At 57.3% G+C, this 16,242-nt stretch overlaps 1 protein-coding gene across 6 annotated transcripts in view; it reads left to right on the top strand.

Annotated features, from left to right (window-relative positions):
• CAMTA1 (calmodulin binding transcription activator 1) overlaps positions 1-16,242 on the top strand; it is an 823,330-nt gene that overhangs the window by 551,117 nt on the left and 255,971 nt on the right. For all 6 annotated transcript variants that reach the window (XM_029227275.1, XM_029227277.1, XM_029227281.1 and 3 more), the window contains one exon: positions 10,967-11,038. In XM_029227275.1, the coding sequence (XP_029083108.1) occupies positions 10,967-11,038 (72 nt within the window). The remainder of the gene's footprint in view (positions 1-10,966; positions 11,039-16,242) is intronic.

Here is a 16,242-nt window from a genome sequence, read left to right as displayed (position 1 = left end):
AGGGAGAGGGAGGGAGAGGGAGAGGGAGGGAGAGGAAGGGAGGGAGAGAGCGGAGTTCCTCCTGCTGCTGGCAGGATGGCTGATGCTGAGCTGAGCTGCCTGCTGCAACCCGTGAGGAGACAGGGTGAATGAACACCCTAATGGGGGCCCCTGGGAACCCGATGCCGGGAGGGATTTCTGAGACACGGAAATGCCCCGGGCGGCGGGCTCCCCAGAGCACTTTGGCAAGTGCCGAGGATAGAGAGAGAGGAGACCACATAGACCCGGCTGAGGGTCCGCAGGGGGTGGGAAAGTGGACAGGTGAGGGCGGCCACATACCCGTACTGGACCCCAGCAGAGGCTCCTTCCCGGGGTCACGGAGCCGAACCGATGGGAGCAGCTGCTGGGAGACGCCACGGAGGGTTGAACCGCTGCCCCTCCCTCCGGCTCCGATCTACTGCTGGATATCCGTGAGGGGCCTCAGCTCCCTCCCTATCCCGAAATTTACCTTATTATCAATGTTTAGCTATTATTCCATTTCATGCCCACTAGTTTATTAATCCTGGAAGCCCCCCAAACAATAAAGCTGAAGCTCCAGGGGATTTTATTTATATCCTTAAACATGATTTTTATGCCTTTTAATTTAAAAATCCAGTTAACTTCTATCGCGCCCCTCACTCCTGTGTCCTGGTTAGGCTGCAGCGGCTCTATTTACATGCGCCCCTCCTGCAGACGCCCGGACGCCCCCGTGGGGAGGGGGCCCAGGTGAGCAGAGGCAGGTGGGTGTGCGGGGGGCGCCGGACTGTCACCTCCCCGGTCCCTAGAAAAGGCCGGCAGTGAGGGGCTTCCCAGAGCTCACACTGTCCCCTTGACCCTCACCTCTGCCCCTCATTTCTTCCTCACGTTCCTGTATAGCTACTGAAAGGGCCTGTGCTATACAGATGGTCTAGAACTTTCTGTGGAGTTATTGGGGGTGGCTCCAGTGTGAGAACTGAGTGACTCTCTCCAAGATCCACCCCCCTGTGTTTCTCACCGCTCCCCACCCAAACCAGGGGCCAGGAAGAAACGAGGTGGTGGACCCTAAACCACTGCCCCCCCCATTGGGGTGCTTCCATCCTTCCCTGGGGCCACAGTCCCCCTGTCCTCCCCCCTACAGAGCCCTTACCTAGAGGGTCTCCGTGGCCCTTTCTGCTTGCCCAAGGTGCCATCCCCTACCCCTAGGTGCCCCTCCTCTGAGCTCCCACCAATGCAGGTGCCTGGGGGAGGGGGTCTCGCCTGTCTCCAGGGACTAGGGACCCACGGGTGCTTCCTGAAGGACAACGGGGTGGGGTCACACGTGTCCCGGGCCTGCCAGGCACTGCCCTGGTCTCCTGGCTCTGTCCCTGGCACGTTGCCCATCTGGGTGGGGTGGGAGTTTGCCGCCCCAATCCCTCCAGCTCTGAGGACACATCCCTGTGACCTTGGGCAAGGTGTGGACATCTCTGAACCCCCGCTCCCACATCTGCAGACAGGGGTTCAGGCTCTGGGAGATGCCGTTGAAGGAGGCCGGGTCAATGCTGATCTAATATTCCAGATCTCTCCTGTCACCCAGCCCCGAAGGCCGAATCAGACTGCAATCCATTTAGCTCAAACTAATTTTAAAGCAATTCACTATTTAACAAGTTCTGAGGCCCAGCGCTTTTGCAGGCAGCGTGTGAATTGAATCATTTGGTCTAATCTTAGATTAATACGAACAAAATCCTCCAGCAAGGACAGTCCTGGGAGCAGCCCAGGAATCCATCCCTTTGTCTTTGATGGGGGCAGGCCCTGCAGAAGGCCTGACCCTCAGCCATTGGCGTGGATGCCTGAGTGACGCCATCCGGGTGGCATGCCGGGGCAGAGGGACGAGGGCTTTGAGCCAGGCAAGGGTGGGCTTGAGTCCTCCTCTGCCTCTTCCTACCACGTGACTTTGGACAGACTACTGGCCTGTTCGGCCTTGGCCTTCCCCATGGATGCTCTGAGCAGGACGAATGCAGACAAAAGGCAGGAGGAGCTCTGTGTCACCGCCCCACCCGCAACCTTGTCCCCGCATGAGATCTTCTCAGTACCTTCCAGGATCTGCTCCGGCTTTCAGGTGTCTGGGGAGCAGAGCTGCTTGGACCTACTTCTGCCCCCTTGCAGCAGCTGTCACTGGTTTGGGGAGATCTGGAAGGTGCTGGAGGGTTTTTACTTTCCCCTGCCCTTTGGAGAGCTCCTGCTTCTACAGGGCATGTCCAAACTTTGGCAGCAAGGAACGGTGTTTTACCCCAGCCTGGGAGCCCTGCAGCTCTGCCCACTCAGGTGCCTCCCTGCCCCACTGAGAGTCCCAGGGCTGGGATCACAGCCCAAATAGGTGAGGGTCCCTCCCTGGTGTTGTCACCCCAAATCTGGAAGAGAGAGGCTTTGTTGCTTCTTGGGTCGCAGCTGAAATGATGGGACTCTAGCCGCCTGCCACATAGAGACAGCCCAATGGTAGTGGGAGGGAAGAAACACAAGGAAGACATACAGAAATGAGAGACGGAGACAGAGAGGGGGACGGGGGGTGGGAGGGAGGCAGGGAAACCTGTGGGATCAGATCTGAGTTCTAGCCATGCTCCTGTACTTGTTCCTTGAGTTCCCATCGTCTTCCCAGGAAACCTGCTTTAACATGCAGGGTCCAGGCTGGTGGGAAGGAAAAGCCATGAAAATCAAGCACCTTCGCTTCCAATGCAAAGTCATCTGCCACCACTTGTCAACGTGTCTGATCGGGGATTTGATAGAAGCGTCTGTGTTGTCCCGCACGGAGGATTTGGACAGGAAAGCTGGCAAAACTGGGAAGGAGCTGACGCCCTTGCCCAGGCCGCTTCCTCTGCGCAAGACCCCTTTCGAGTCCACCTGGCCTGGTCTTGTCCGCGTGGCCAACTCCAGCTCACCCTCTTGGACCCATCACAAATGCCACTTCCTCTTAGGTGACTTTGGCGATCTTCAGCATGAAAAGGGGGGTTCTTCCCTTTCTGGGGGCTCCATCACACCCTCTCCCGGGGCACCTTGCACTTAGCCTCGGGGCTGCTTTGATCTGGTTTTGTTCGTTTGCTTGGCTCTCTCTCTACCACCAGATTGGGGGTCCTGGAGGCAGGGGCTCAAGCCAGGCACAGAGCAGACAGTAGGGAAATGTGGTTGACACGCCCTCCTCTTACATGGAAACCAAGGCCCAGCCCACCCCGGGGTGCCCTTTCTGGGAGAGTGTGGCTGTCGCCCCATCTGGTCCCAGCAGTGGAATCTTCACCTGCCCTGCCTGGAATATTCTGAGTAAACGGCTCCTGCCCCTTCGTCACTGCAGAGCAGGATTAAATCGTCATCTTGGTGGATTTTGCCTTCCCTTCTATTATCTCTTTCTCTTCTGTCACCTTTATGCCATGACACATCTTAAAATCTATTCATCTTTGTCGTGTGTGCATTAGATTCAAGTGTGTGAGATCAACCAGGCACCTTAAAAATCGATTTTCACTCTGATTGCCTTGTGCAGACAGTCACCTATCCAGGGGGAGAGAGGTGCGGCCACTGGGGGAGAGTGCGGGCCGCCGCCACGAGCCTAACCCAAGTCTTGGGCCCCCCGGCCGGTGGCCTGGCTGCTGGGGGGCTGGTGCAGGACATCGGCAGAGGAAGTAGCAGAGGGACCCTCATAAGGAGGGTTAGGGATGGAGATTCGCTGTAAGCATCCTAGCATCGGTGTCGAAGCTGAAGTGACCGTAGAGGCCTGCCTGGTCCAGTCTCTTTGCTTCATGTCTGGGGAGACTGAGACCCAGAGGGGATTTGTGACTGACCAGCTCCCCAGCTGGTAGTTGACCACACTGACAAGAGAGATGGCGACCGCTTCCCACTGTGGGGACCAGGCAGATCCCTGGACCAGCCTAAGCTCCCACCCACCTGCCCCTTCACCAAAACCCCCCGCTCCCGTGGCAATCCAAGACGGCGCCTGCCTCCCTCACCTCCTCGCACCCAAGTCCCCTCCATGGCGGACGCCCCCACCCGTGAAGCAGTCTTGCAGAGGTCCTGCCTCATTGCTTTTGAACACTGCCCTCATCCCGTCCTTCTGCAGAACTCTCCCTCTTCCCCTCTCCAGCCTGACCTGACAGGGCATCAGACCCTTGGCGCCCTCTCAGCCATCAGCACACACGTTGGCCCCAGCACTAACCATTGACCCCTGCTACACTCACTGTAGCCTCGGGGAAGCAGGTATTATCCCTGCATTCGAGGAGGTTCTGGTGGGGAGACGGGGCGGGGTGGAGCCGGGGAGCGAGGTTTTCTGAGCACAGGGCCTCGGGGATACACTCACGGACCGATTCAAGCAGGTACCGACCTCCAAACATTCCAACTCCCCAAAGTGGAGCCGCCACCCTGTAGTCCCAACCTCCACTTCTTCCCCCAAACCCTAGCTTCCCCAAATCTTGGGCCCTGGGGTCTCAGCTTCCAAGAGGCCCAGCTGAACATCCCTGAACCGGGCCCCACTGTCGTTCTCGGGAGCCTCAGTGTCCGATAGAAACTTCCATGAACGATGGGTTTTTCTGAGCCGTCCAACATGATAGCCGCTCCTTCCGTGTGGTAGGTGAGCCCTTGAAATGAGCCTAGTGCAACCGAGGAACTGGAGTTTCTGTTTTATTTCCTTCTACGTAATAGGAATCGGAATTGGAATTTGAACAGCCTCACGTGACTCCTGGTTGCCACACCCTCCTCTAGAGAGGCCTGTCATGCGGGGCTAGGGATGTGCGTCCCCCCTGGTCCACCGAGGAAGATGCTGGGCTCGTGTTTCCCCAGAGAAGGAGGGAGACAGCAAGCCTTGGCTTTGGGGGTTCCCTGTCTCCTGTGGGAGGGGGCCCCCGAAACAGAATGAAAAGGTCTTCCCCAGAGAGGAAATTTCATGGGCTTTATCAAGGCCATGGGGATGTAAAGCAGCTTCACATCTCCAATCCTGCTTTCAGCTGCCCTTTATCTCATTGAATTCTGCTTGGTTAATAAAATGAAGGCACTTGACAGGGAGAGGAAGCCTTGATTTCACTGAGCACCTGTTACATGCCAGGAAGTCCTCCACGCCAAGCACGGTGCCCGAGGGTCTGCTCATCTCACATTGAAGTGATACACGTCACACTCAGGCCAGAAAACAAACACCCACAACTAAGTCTAGTTCGAAAGACAACCAGGTCCTCTGAGAGCTGTCTGTAGATGATGGTGGGGAAAGATAACTGTGTTCAATACTCACTCTTAAGTGTATTTATTAAATGTCCAGTCTATTATTTTCTATGCACTCGGGCCTTTGCTACTCCCTCCTCGCCGGGCATCGATATTCACATCATATGGAAATCAACCAAAGTTCATTGAACAGGGAATTTTACAAAGGACCATACAATTCACGTTCCTCCCAATCTGAAGGGTCAGGGTTAGCAACCTACGGCCCACGGGCTGGAGCCAACCCATCACCTATTTTTGTGTGGCCCATGAGCTAAGAATGGTCTTCACATTTTTTTAATGGTTGGGAAAAAAAAATCAAAAGAAGAATGATATTCATGACAGGTGAAAATTATGCAAAGTTCAATTTACAATGTCCAGAAATAAAGTTTGGGGACACATTCATTACCTGTCGTCTAAGCTGCTTTTGCCCCACGAGGCAGAGTTGAGCAGCTACAGCAGAGGCCATCTAACTCACGAGGCCGAGAACAGCTACCATCTGGCCCTTTGCAGAAAGTCTGCCAACCCCTGCGATAGGTGAGCTAATGGTGACAGACATGGTGTCTGTGATACCCCAAGGCAGAGTCCATCTCCCGTGCTGCCCCCTGACCCCAGATGGGTCATTTCCAGGGGCTCCTCCCACTGGCCGGCTCAGGAGAGGCTCCCTGGAGGAGGGAGAGTCTGAGACGGACTCGGGCAGGGTAGGGTTTGCACAGGAGAGGAGGAAACCCACCCTGGGGAGTGGGACAGTATGAGCGAAAGCCTGGAAGTGGGGATAGCAGGTCAGCCATTTCCTAGAGCAGAAGCCGAGAGTGGAGGGGACAATGGGAGGGCTGAGCTCATGCCAGAGAGAGACAGAGAGACAGAGATGGAGAAGCAGCTTCATCTCTCGGAGCCATTGAGAGCTGGAGCTAAAGGGGACCCACCGTCCAGTCCCAACCCCCCACCAGTGAAGCTGCGCTCACCACCTGAGATGCTCCCTTCTTGGCCCACCGAGACCATCGGGTATCAAGCCCTCATGGACCTGCTGGCCCCCAGGGGACCCCTGGCAGCTGGGTCTGTTGGGAAAAGTCCCTCTGAGGGGCTTTGAGGCTGACACTTTCTTCAGAAACGTCCCTTTCTGAAGCATATGTTTTGAACTGCAGGGAGCCCTTGTTTGCTATTGGTTTCCCCTGTAATTTTATCTTTCCTCTTTATTTAAGACGAAAAAGCCCCACAGACTCATACAAGCAATTTTGAGTATTTAAGAAAAAAAATCTTCCTTGCTCCACTGTCACCTTAAAGGGAAGATGTCAGACCTTCATTTCCCAATAGAACTAATTTGAACGTTGCTTTCATCTACAGGGTGACGTTCTCCTGAGTTTCCTATAAACAGCTGGTTGCTTTCTCTTTTTCTTTCTTTGTTTTATGTGATACACATAAACAAGGGGCCCAGGCTGTGCCTTCCCGTACACACCTCCACACGCGTGTGCACCCACCCGCTTACACACACGCAGCTGCGTCCGCCAGTCGCGGGATGTGACTCTCCCTCCCAGCATATCACGGCCCCCAAACGCAAAGCTCAACCCAGGGACCCCCCAGGGGACCCCCAGAGCCTGATCCAAAAGCACCGGGAGTTTGTTGATTGCTTTCTTGATTAGTGGTTAAAGGGAGTGGATTTGCTACGCTGCGTCGTGTGCAATTAAGCCCCGATTGGCTTGGTGATGACACTGTCGTGAGGACTGGAAATGGGCAGAAGTGGTCCAGTGTGAGGGCAGCGGTGACGATGGGAACTGGCCAGAGAGCCTGGGAGCAGGACGGGGCCATGGGTGGTTTGGGGTTGTGAGGTACGTGGGCACACGGTGAGGCAGCCCAGCACACCCTGTGCCTGCTGCTTGGAGCGCCTGCAGGTTCAGGCCTCACCTGCTCTGTCCACCTGAGCCAGCAGGCATGGCTCTGTGCTGCAGAAGCCGTCTGAGTGGATGGACCCCACTCTGGGTCTCTCCATGTGACTCCAACGCCGTCCCCGTGAGGAGGATGTGGAGATCACTGTTGCCAGCCCAGATCCAGCACCAGATCTCAGAAACTTACTGCTTTCTGTGTGTCTCCCCTTGGGGACCTTACGAGCTCCTCAGAAATCTGAAATCAGCCCCTCCCGGCCAGCCTGCTGCACCCCCAGGGTTTCCCATGAGTGAGACCGCTGTGTACCTGTCTGCACAGCCAGAAGCTGGGCGGCATCCTTACCCCTGCCAATGTTTCCATTTCTCTGCTGCTGCCGCCTCTGGTCCCAGCATGCCTCCTGGACTCAGGACTGGACCTGGTGCCCCCGCCCTCCCCGGCCCTGGTCCCTGGCCACACGGCTGCCACAGTGAGCTTCGGAACGCAGATGTTCCTTTGTTCCCAGCCGCCCCAGGGTGAAGCCAACGTCCTTGCTGCAGTCCGTGTGGCCTTTTGTGATCTCACCCGCTTTGTGTCCCCAGAGCTTGCCTCTCTCCATGCCCCCGTGCAGTGGACACTCCAGTCCATCCCAATGTCCTTACAGGTCCTCAAGCCCAGCCCGCTGTGTCTCACCTCCTGTCCCCACGTGCATTTCCTGAAGCTGGAAATACTCTCTTTCACTCTTGCCTTTCAACCGTGCTCCCCTGAAAGCCCCCGTAGCGTCCTCTGAACCCTCTCTCACCTGCTGTCCTGGGCAGCCCAGCACAGGCATCACCTCTCGACCCTCACAGCAACCCAGAAGACAGAAAAAGGACGGTGCCTGTTTTGCAGCCGGACTGGACAGGGGCCCTCCACCTGGTGAACGGCAGGTCTCCCACTTCAAGCAGGATCCCTCGCTCAGAAATCCTCCCTTGCTGACTCTAGCTCACCAAGACTGGGCACCAGAAGCCTCCTTCCAGACAAGGGAACCCAGCTACCCAACACCTGTCAGTTTTCCCTGAAACTGAAGCTCAACCATTTAAGCACTAAACGTGCAGCCATTTTTCAGGATGGTTTTCTATTCTTCTTTTAGAAAGACTTGAGCCTTCAGAGTTCCACAAGCAGAAATTAAACATGTGCTGTCTCTGGATCATTCTCTGTACCAGGCTGTAGAGACCGGTGTCCTGAGGTTACTTGGGCCCCCTTCATTCAAAGGTCCTGCCTGCCAGGAGCCCCCGTCCAGGGAATAGAGATGGACAAGTGAGCCACGGGGTGACCAGCGCGCTGGGCCACGGTCCAATGGCCCTCGGGCTTCTTGAGTACTTGGGGCTACCTGGGGAGCTTCCTCCCTTGATGCCATTTGACCTGGCTCACCCTCATCAGGGGTACCTCTCTCCCACCTTCCTAAGATTGTGGCTCTCATCTGTGGAGACCAGAGACATCAGATCGCCAGGGTGTTTACAGTAAATATCTAAAAATAGACTAAGTTCTGAGTGAGGCCCCGAGGGTTCCTCTGATTAAAATGCATGAGCCTTGATGTAGAAACAGCAATTTTTCTTTTTAACATCATTCTGTTTATTGGATGGTTCTGGGGTGGGGAGGGTGCCTGAGAGGGGGGTGCTGGGGTGTCTTGGGGGAGAACGGGCTGTGCTTTCTTCCTGGGCTCTCACAGGAGGGACACGCAGTTGGTGTTCAGTAAAGTCTCAGTGACTCCTTAGTACAAGGTTCAAGGTTGCCGCAGCCCAACAGAGATAGATACGCATTGAATGAAGGGGGAGATGGTGCTGCAAATCAACCGTGTTCTTTTCAAGTTCAAGAAAAAGCAGTAGAAAGGGAAAGAGACAGGTGAAGCAGGGCATTCACGGCAAACTCTCGAGAGGGATGAACAGTGAGGAAGAGCAGATGGGAAGCCTTTTGCTTCAAAGAGACGGAGAGAATTCCTCTCTCAACAGTTTGTCTCCCTCCATCGGGCTCACTGCGTGACTGAGAGCAACGCAACTGCCCGTGGGAACACCCCAATTACAAAGGAAAAGGGCTGATGGAAGTTGCAGGTGGGTTGCTCATCCGTTGTAACCAAACGCTCACAGAAAATGTCCAAACACGAGTCTCCTTTGGCAAGAAGGAATGAGCTATCAGGTTTTTTTGTTGTTTTTTTTTTTAAAGAAAGAAACACACAGTTTATTGAAAACCAGAAAAGTCGGGAAAGAATATTGCCTTCTTAATAATAAATACATTTCGTGGGCAAGAATTGCAAGGGAGTCGTTTAAATTAATTTCCGCTTTGTTTGTTTGGTCTGTACAGGGCTTAAGTCCCAGCTGACAGCAATCTGTAAAAGTTCTAACATATTGGAAATCTGATTTTCTTGCAGCCAGAATCCCATAGTCCAAAATGATTTCTCTCTCAACTCTCTTAATCAGACAGGCAGGGCTCAAATGGACTCCTAGTTAAACCAAATTGCGCTTGGTCTTTTTGGGAGTGTGAAAAATATCTGATGAAAACTGCAAATGCAGAGCTGCCGGCCATTTCTCTCTGCAGAACTGGTGTTGGTTTTGGGGGACTATAGTGAAAGGGGAAGGGAAGACCTTGCGCATCCTTCATCCTCTGAGGCTCAGTGGTCCTGCCTTCTCTTTCTGCCCCACCCCTTCTGGAACGTGTGCTTTGGGAAGCTAGGGGAACTCCAAGGAAAATAGAAGGAGCTCATTCTAGTTTGGAATTGGAGGCTCAAAAAGAAAAGGCCAAGGGCTTCCCTGGTGGCGCAGTGGTTGAGGGTCCGCCTGCCGATGCAGGGGACACGGGTTCGTGCCCCAGTCTGGGAAGATCCCACATGCTGCGCAGCGGCTGGGCCCGTGAGCCATGGCCACTTAGCCTGCGCGTCCGGAGCCTGTGCTCCGCAACGGGAGAGGCCACAGCAGTGAGAGGCCCGCGTACCACAAAAAAAAAAAAAAAAAAAAGGCCACATTTCCTCCCACTCAGTCTCTGAGCGTTCAGTTTCAGGAAGGACACAACTGCTCTCCTTAGTCCCTCTTTCTCGCCCCTGCCAGCAGGCAAGCCCCTGCGGTGCCCAGCGCACGGCGTGCTCCCCTGACTTGTCCCACCAGTCGGCTCCACTCTCCTGGATCTAAGTGACAAGCTGCATGAGAGCTGTCCCTCCTCATGTCCCCTCTACGTGCTGTTCCTGAACTTAAATCCTCACCCACCTTCTTCTCCAATCTGGCTCTAGCAGGTTTCTAAAACCAAATCCATCTGTAAAAGATGCAGGTTTATAATTGGAACAAACACAAATGTGACTAGAAAACTGTAAATAAAAACCAGCAAGTCGGGGTGTGCACAAAGGGTCCCAAGCTCTGGAAGTCAGTCCTAGGAAGTGCTGCCCCTCCCTGGCCCCCCAGCCTTGGAGCTCCTACCAGACAGGGCTGCCAGGGACGGCCCTCCTTGGCTGGGAAAGGTCTGGAGTGTGTGTGTGCTTGAATCAATTCCGTCCCTCCCCATACACCAAGGGGTCTTAACCCAGGCTCTATGCATGAACGTCAGGGTAAACCCCAGCCCCTCAAATGATAGGCAAAATGTATACATATGTGCATTCCTGTGGCCCCTGGCTTTTCCGGGCTCCCACGTGCCGCCATGGCCCTCACAAGGTTGAGCACCCCAGCTGTCCATCCGTGTTTGCCCACTGGTGTTTCCCAGCTGTGCTTCCTAGGTGTGTCCCAGACCTTAGCCTTGGTCCTGGGGCCGGATGTGGAGGCGCCCGCGCCTCGGTCTCCCTGGGGTGGTGGCAGCGTCCGCGGCCCTCTCTTGCCCCTTCTCTGTTGTGCCGTCTTCCTCCCTTCCTTCCCTCTTTCCAACTGAATTCTCGTTTTTCCTCTCTCCCTAGTGCTTGTACGGCTGCTATGTCCATTCCTCCATCATCCCCACCTTCCACCGGAGGTGCTACTGGCTCCTTCAGGTAGGTGGCTGGGACTGGATTCTTCTTCCGTCTCCGGTGCTGGGGAAGGGTCTGCGGAGGGAGCTGAGTGGGGTGGGGCTCCTGCGTGCGGCGGTCCCAGGCCCTGGCACCCTGGCCAGCTTTCCTAGGGATGTCAGCGTGTGGCGCTGAGGCCACCTTCGGGGCCGGCCCGGTGTGATGTCAGATGCCAGCAAGGGGAGGAAGCCTGGTGGGGGGCGTCCTTGCCCGCCGCATGAGGATAACATCCTGCCAGCTGCTTCCAGGGTGCCTCAGTTTCCTCTGATTGAGGACAGGAAAAAGCCTGGGTGGGCAGCCTGCCCCTGACTGCGAAAAGCCTTTGCACTGAAAACCGCATGTGGGTTAGTCGTCAGCACACGTGGAGAATCAGCTCCCAGAGTCGTGCCAGTTGTAGTTGGATAGATTGGGATGGTTGTCGGGAGACCAGGAGCTCCTAGCTCAGAGGGAAGGAGCTCTGTATTCGATTTGTGATGTCTGCTGTGGAGCAGGATGGAGAAAGGGGTGGAGGAGCCACCCAGTCGCCAAAGCTCCAAGGGAGGCCTGGCTCCCAGATCTCTGTCCATGGCGCTGGAGCACAGCCCTGAGGCTGCCCAGCCAACAGCCGACTGGTTGTGTTGGTGGTCGTCTTGCTTGTGGAAGGTGTTGCTGTGAGTGGGAAGGTCTGAGGGGTCTGCCCAGCGAGCCTGGACCTGGGTCCTTTCCAAAGCTTGACCTCTGATTTGCAGCTGCCCTCTGTAGAACACATCCCCGGGGGGCCCCGGCAGCATCACCCCAACTTCTTCCTACTGCCTCTGCCCAGGAATTGCTGCCTCTGGCCTTTCCCCCCAGAGGTCTCACTTTCTGCATCCAAGTTAGCCTGGGCCTCAGGGGTCTGGGGGTCTCCCTGACCTGGGGGACGTGGTTGGGAGGGGTCCAGCAGCTGGGAAAGCAAGCCCCCCGCCAATGCTCATGGCACGTGTTCTGAGAGGAGAGAGCTGCACATGCCATGGAGTGCAGAAGGGCCGCTGGTCCCAGGGAAGGTGGCCTGGAAGGTGTCTGCTGGGCACAGGGCTGCCGCAGTGTCCACACCTAGACCAGGCCCTCTGTCCATCAACTCGCCCTCACCTCCCCCAACCAACCCCCTGCCCGCGCCACCATACACTTCCGTTCTCCTCAGTTCCCAGAAACAATTGTCTGTGGTTCAAGTTCATTGGCGGGTGGCACCTGAGACCGTCAGACGAGGTGCTGACTTGCGGACGCGGCTTCCCCAACACCTTGCCCGTTATAGTCTCCCGGGTCTGTCCCCCTCGGAGGTTGGCGTGGTAACACCTGCCTTTCTACTTGCTCAGCCCTGCGTCCTTGTGAAAGGGACCTTCAGTGTAATCCTGGGATGCTACTTTCCAGGTCTTGTTAATAAGAATGGACCCAAGGCATTTTGCCATTCGGTCAAGGGTCTTCTCCGTGGCTGCAGGAGGTGGGAGTGGGCTCCTCCTCGACAGCAGAGATCTGGTGCAGTTAGAACATGTCCCTGTGTCTCCAGGACACAACCGTCCTCCTTCGTCCCTTTTTCTCACCTCCGTGTTGCCAGAGAAACACTTTCGCCTCCAGCAGCCCTCATGAGCTCCTTCCTTCCCGGACCTCCACCCCCTCAGGTCCCACGCTGGTGTTTTCGGCTTTCAGGCCCCATCAGAACACCTCTTCGCTCTGCTCTCTCTGCCCCGCCTGGCTGCTGCCCTCCCGAGGAAGCCTCACCCCCGCGGCCAGCTTCCTGCCAGCTCGCCCCTCCAGCAGCCCCAGCTGTCGGCTCTCCGAGGCTGCTTCCTCTCTCTCCTCCAGACCTCTCTCCCACCCCCACGCCTCCATCCCCTCAGGCACCTGTGGCTTTCAGTAGATCTCCTTCCCCGGACTCAGACGCCACCGGGCCGCCTTGGAGTCTGGGCCGATTGCTCCCCAAACTGGATTCCACTCACTCAGGCCCCTTGAGCCAAGTCCCTCTTAGCCTGGGCTGCCCTTGCCTTGTTTCTGGGGCCACGCAAGGAGTGGGGGCCGCTGCTCCTCTGCCCCAGCCCTCCCCTCCCTGGTGCTCCGATCCTGGCCACTGCGTGCTGGAGACATACCTGGGGTGACTCGTGTGCGTCTGGGTTTGTTACCTTCCAGCTGGTGGGGAACCCGAGTCTCCCCAAAGGCCGGGATCACAGATCTGGTTTCTCCAGGGCTAATCTGAATCTTTATCTTCTCTCCGGGTCCCTGGGGAGTTGTCTCTCCAACCCCGCCTCCGCGTCCCCGAGTTTCTGTGAGCAGGTGACAAAGCGGGAAGGTACCTGGGCGGGGGTCTCCTGCTTCCGGGTCAGCTCTGGGCAGGAGGAGGTTAAGGAGAAAAGCCAAGGCAATTAGCGCATCGCAAGTCCCGCCCCCGGAAGCCTGGAGCTCCAGGGCCAGCCCCCTGCTCTGGGCAATTTGTTCTGATGCTAATTACAAGACCGGGATAAGACGGTGTGGCCAGGTTTAATTTCTCTGATATTAAATAGGCAAGAAGCCATGAGATGCTGTCCCAGGTGGAAATTGGCCCAAGTTTGTCTCTGACACCAATTACCAAGAAAAAGGCTTGGGGTGGGAGTGGAAGTGTCAGGGCACTGTGACGGGGTGAGAGCCGAGGAAGAGGCAACTCGGGGGCCAACTAGGCAACAAAGAAGCTGGCGTGTCCCCTAAGCATGACATGCTGCTGACCAAGGGCGCACTGGGTGGCCACGCCCCTCGCACCCCACCCCCCCAGGCTAGTGGGCTGGCGGGGACAGGGGTAGCCCCCTGAAAGGAAGGGGGCTGGGAGGAGGAGAGGGAGGGAGGGAGGGAGGGCTTCTGGATAAAGGAGAGTTTCTTCTGGGAGCAGCCCTTCCCGTCCAGCCACTGCCGTCCCATCAGAGCGGCCTCTCCTTCCTCTGTAATCCCAAGGCCGCTTAGCACAGCAGGGACCCTACCCACACAGACCTGGCTTTCCTCTCCAACCAGACTGTAAGCTTCCCAAGGGAGCCACCTGCCTCCCTCCGTCTCCCCTGAGGGCCCAGCACAGAGCCTCAGCCAGATCTGGAGGGGCCGCCACCCCCCGCCCCGCCCCTGCTGCACAGGACAGGGGAGGGCCAGCGCACTTAGCTTCTGAGTGACCTGACTGTGCGGGTGGGTGCCACCTCCCTCTCTCTTTCTCTCTCTATCTCGCTAATAAATATTTTATCCGGATGTGAGCCGGCAGACACTGAGGAACCAGAGCCTTGCCCTAGAGTGGAGGGACTGAAGCCCGTTCAGCCCATGGCAACTAAGGTCATTGCCGTGCCCCGTGGGCACCATGTGGTCACCTGCACGGGCAGCATCTCGAGACCCCGGAGGACCTGAGCTCAGGCTGCTTCTACGGGGCCTTCGGGGAATTGGCCCTGGGGCCTTGAGAAGCCCCCGCTGCTCCTCTCCTCACATCAGCAGCCCCGCTGAGGGCTCCATGTGTCACGGCTGGCAGGGCCCTTATAGGCTGTCCCACGCTCCGCTGCTGCATTTCCTTGATAGACGCTGAGGCCCAGAGAGGGCAGGGTCAGGCCCAGGGTCACCCAGCCGGTCAGCGAAGGAGCCGGGCTGGGATCAGGCTCCTTCTCGCCTCTGCCTCCCGGGGCCTTGAACATGGTTATCACTGCATCCTCCCAGGCCCTGAGCCTTGCTGGGGCCCTGGGGGTGCAGCCCCTCCTGCAGGCTGGGCCGCTCCGACGCTGGGCCAGACAGTCAGGCTCCTCGGCCTCCGTCTCTGCCGCCGTGGCCTCTCCTCTTGGGATTTTCTAGTGCTTTGGCTCGGGCCTTCCTGCCTCCCTCTGTGACCCCTCTGGGGCCCCACAGTCCCTCCTTCTGTGCATCCCTCCCCCTGCCCGCTCCCCCAGGAGGACAAGCCCCCACGTCAGGCCAGACTTGCCAGCAGATTCTGTATGGCTCGTTTGGAAACGATTTCTGCTTCTAACGAGTGTTTTTCTTTTTGCCCTTGTCCTCTAAAATGCTTAATGAATGTTTTCCACGCTCAAGTGAAGCAGGGGGTGTGTCCTGTGTGTCTGCCACCGCCATTCATTCGGGGCTGCGTGTCTGTTGAGACCAGCTCGCGGGGCCAGAGGCAGCGGGCACTGCTCCCTGGACCACCCCGCAGCTCACACGCAGGCCTGCAGGCCCCTGAGTGCTGCTGTGCAAATACAGGGACCCTGGGGCTTTTGGGGGGACCCCAAAGCCTGGGGGCTCCTGGATCACTGAGAGTGGCAGACGTTTGGGTTCCAAGTTCTGGCACCCGGCCACCCCGGGTACTGACTCTGGGCCAGGCAGTGCACCGGCCCCGCACCACGGGCCCCCGGGTCACCCGGGAGAAGACCAGGCTCCCAGGGCGCCCGTCTCTTCTCCCCGGGTTGCCATTGTTACCCTTCTTATAGGGAGGGGCTAGAGACAGCTTCAAGCACCTGGTCCCAGGCCGTGCAGTCACGGAGGGGCAGCTGCCCTTCAACCCCACACTCTGCCTCCTGGCTGACCTTGAGCTTTGCCAGCCCAGAACCCCCAGGAACAGTGGGTGCAGGGGGCTCGGATCCACCGAGTGCCACAGTACAGAGGCAGTGCAGAAGAGGGCAGGGGCGGCGGGCGTAGAGCCAGCTTACCGAGGGGGCTCACTCCGGGCCGCGCTGGCCCTCCACAGCTCCCCACCCTGGAGTGGAGGGAGGCCTCAGCCAGAGGACTCGCTGCCCAGGGCAGGAGGGAGACCCCAGTGTTCCTCGGGCAGAGCCCAGGCTCCCCGACAAGTGCCCGTGAGAGCCGCACTTCCCCACCTGGCTCGCAAGGCCTGGGGGCTTGAGCTGAGGCTCTAGATCCCTTTGTTGGATTGTGGGCCCCCAGCTGGCCTTTCACCCTCAGCGTGGTCAACTTCTGCCCACCCCGTCCTGAGAGCAGGCTTTCCCGAGGCAGAAATACCAGGACTGGAAGCGGGGGGTCCCCCCGAGCAGGGCCCCTGGGAGGAGGGCATTTCTCCTGCCAGGAGGAAGAGACTTAAAGGGCAGCTGCCTGGGGGAGGCAGTGGCCCAAGACCTCCCAGCGTTAGGGCTAGGGTTAGGTTTAGCGCTAGGGTTAGGGTTAGGTTTAGGGTTAGGTCTAGGCTTAGCGTTAGGGTTAGGGTTAGGGTTAGGGTTAGGTCTAGGGTTAGGGCTAGG

Source organism: Monodon monoceros, unplaced genomic scaffold, assembly GCF_005190385.1.
Source record: "Monodon monoceros isolate NGI ecotype Baffin Bay Population unplaced genomic scaffold, NGI_Narwhal_1 Super_Scaffold_18, whole genome shotgun sequence".
Classification (NCBI taxonomy): Eukaryota; Metazoa; Chordata; class Mammalia; order Artiodactyla; family Monodontidae; genus Monodon; species Monodon monoceros.
This window is presented reverse-complemented; position numbering and strand designations above follow the sequence as displayed.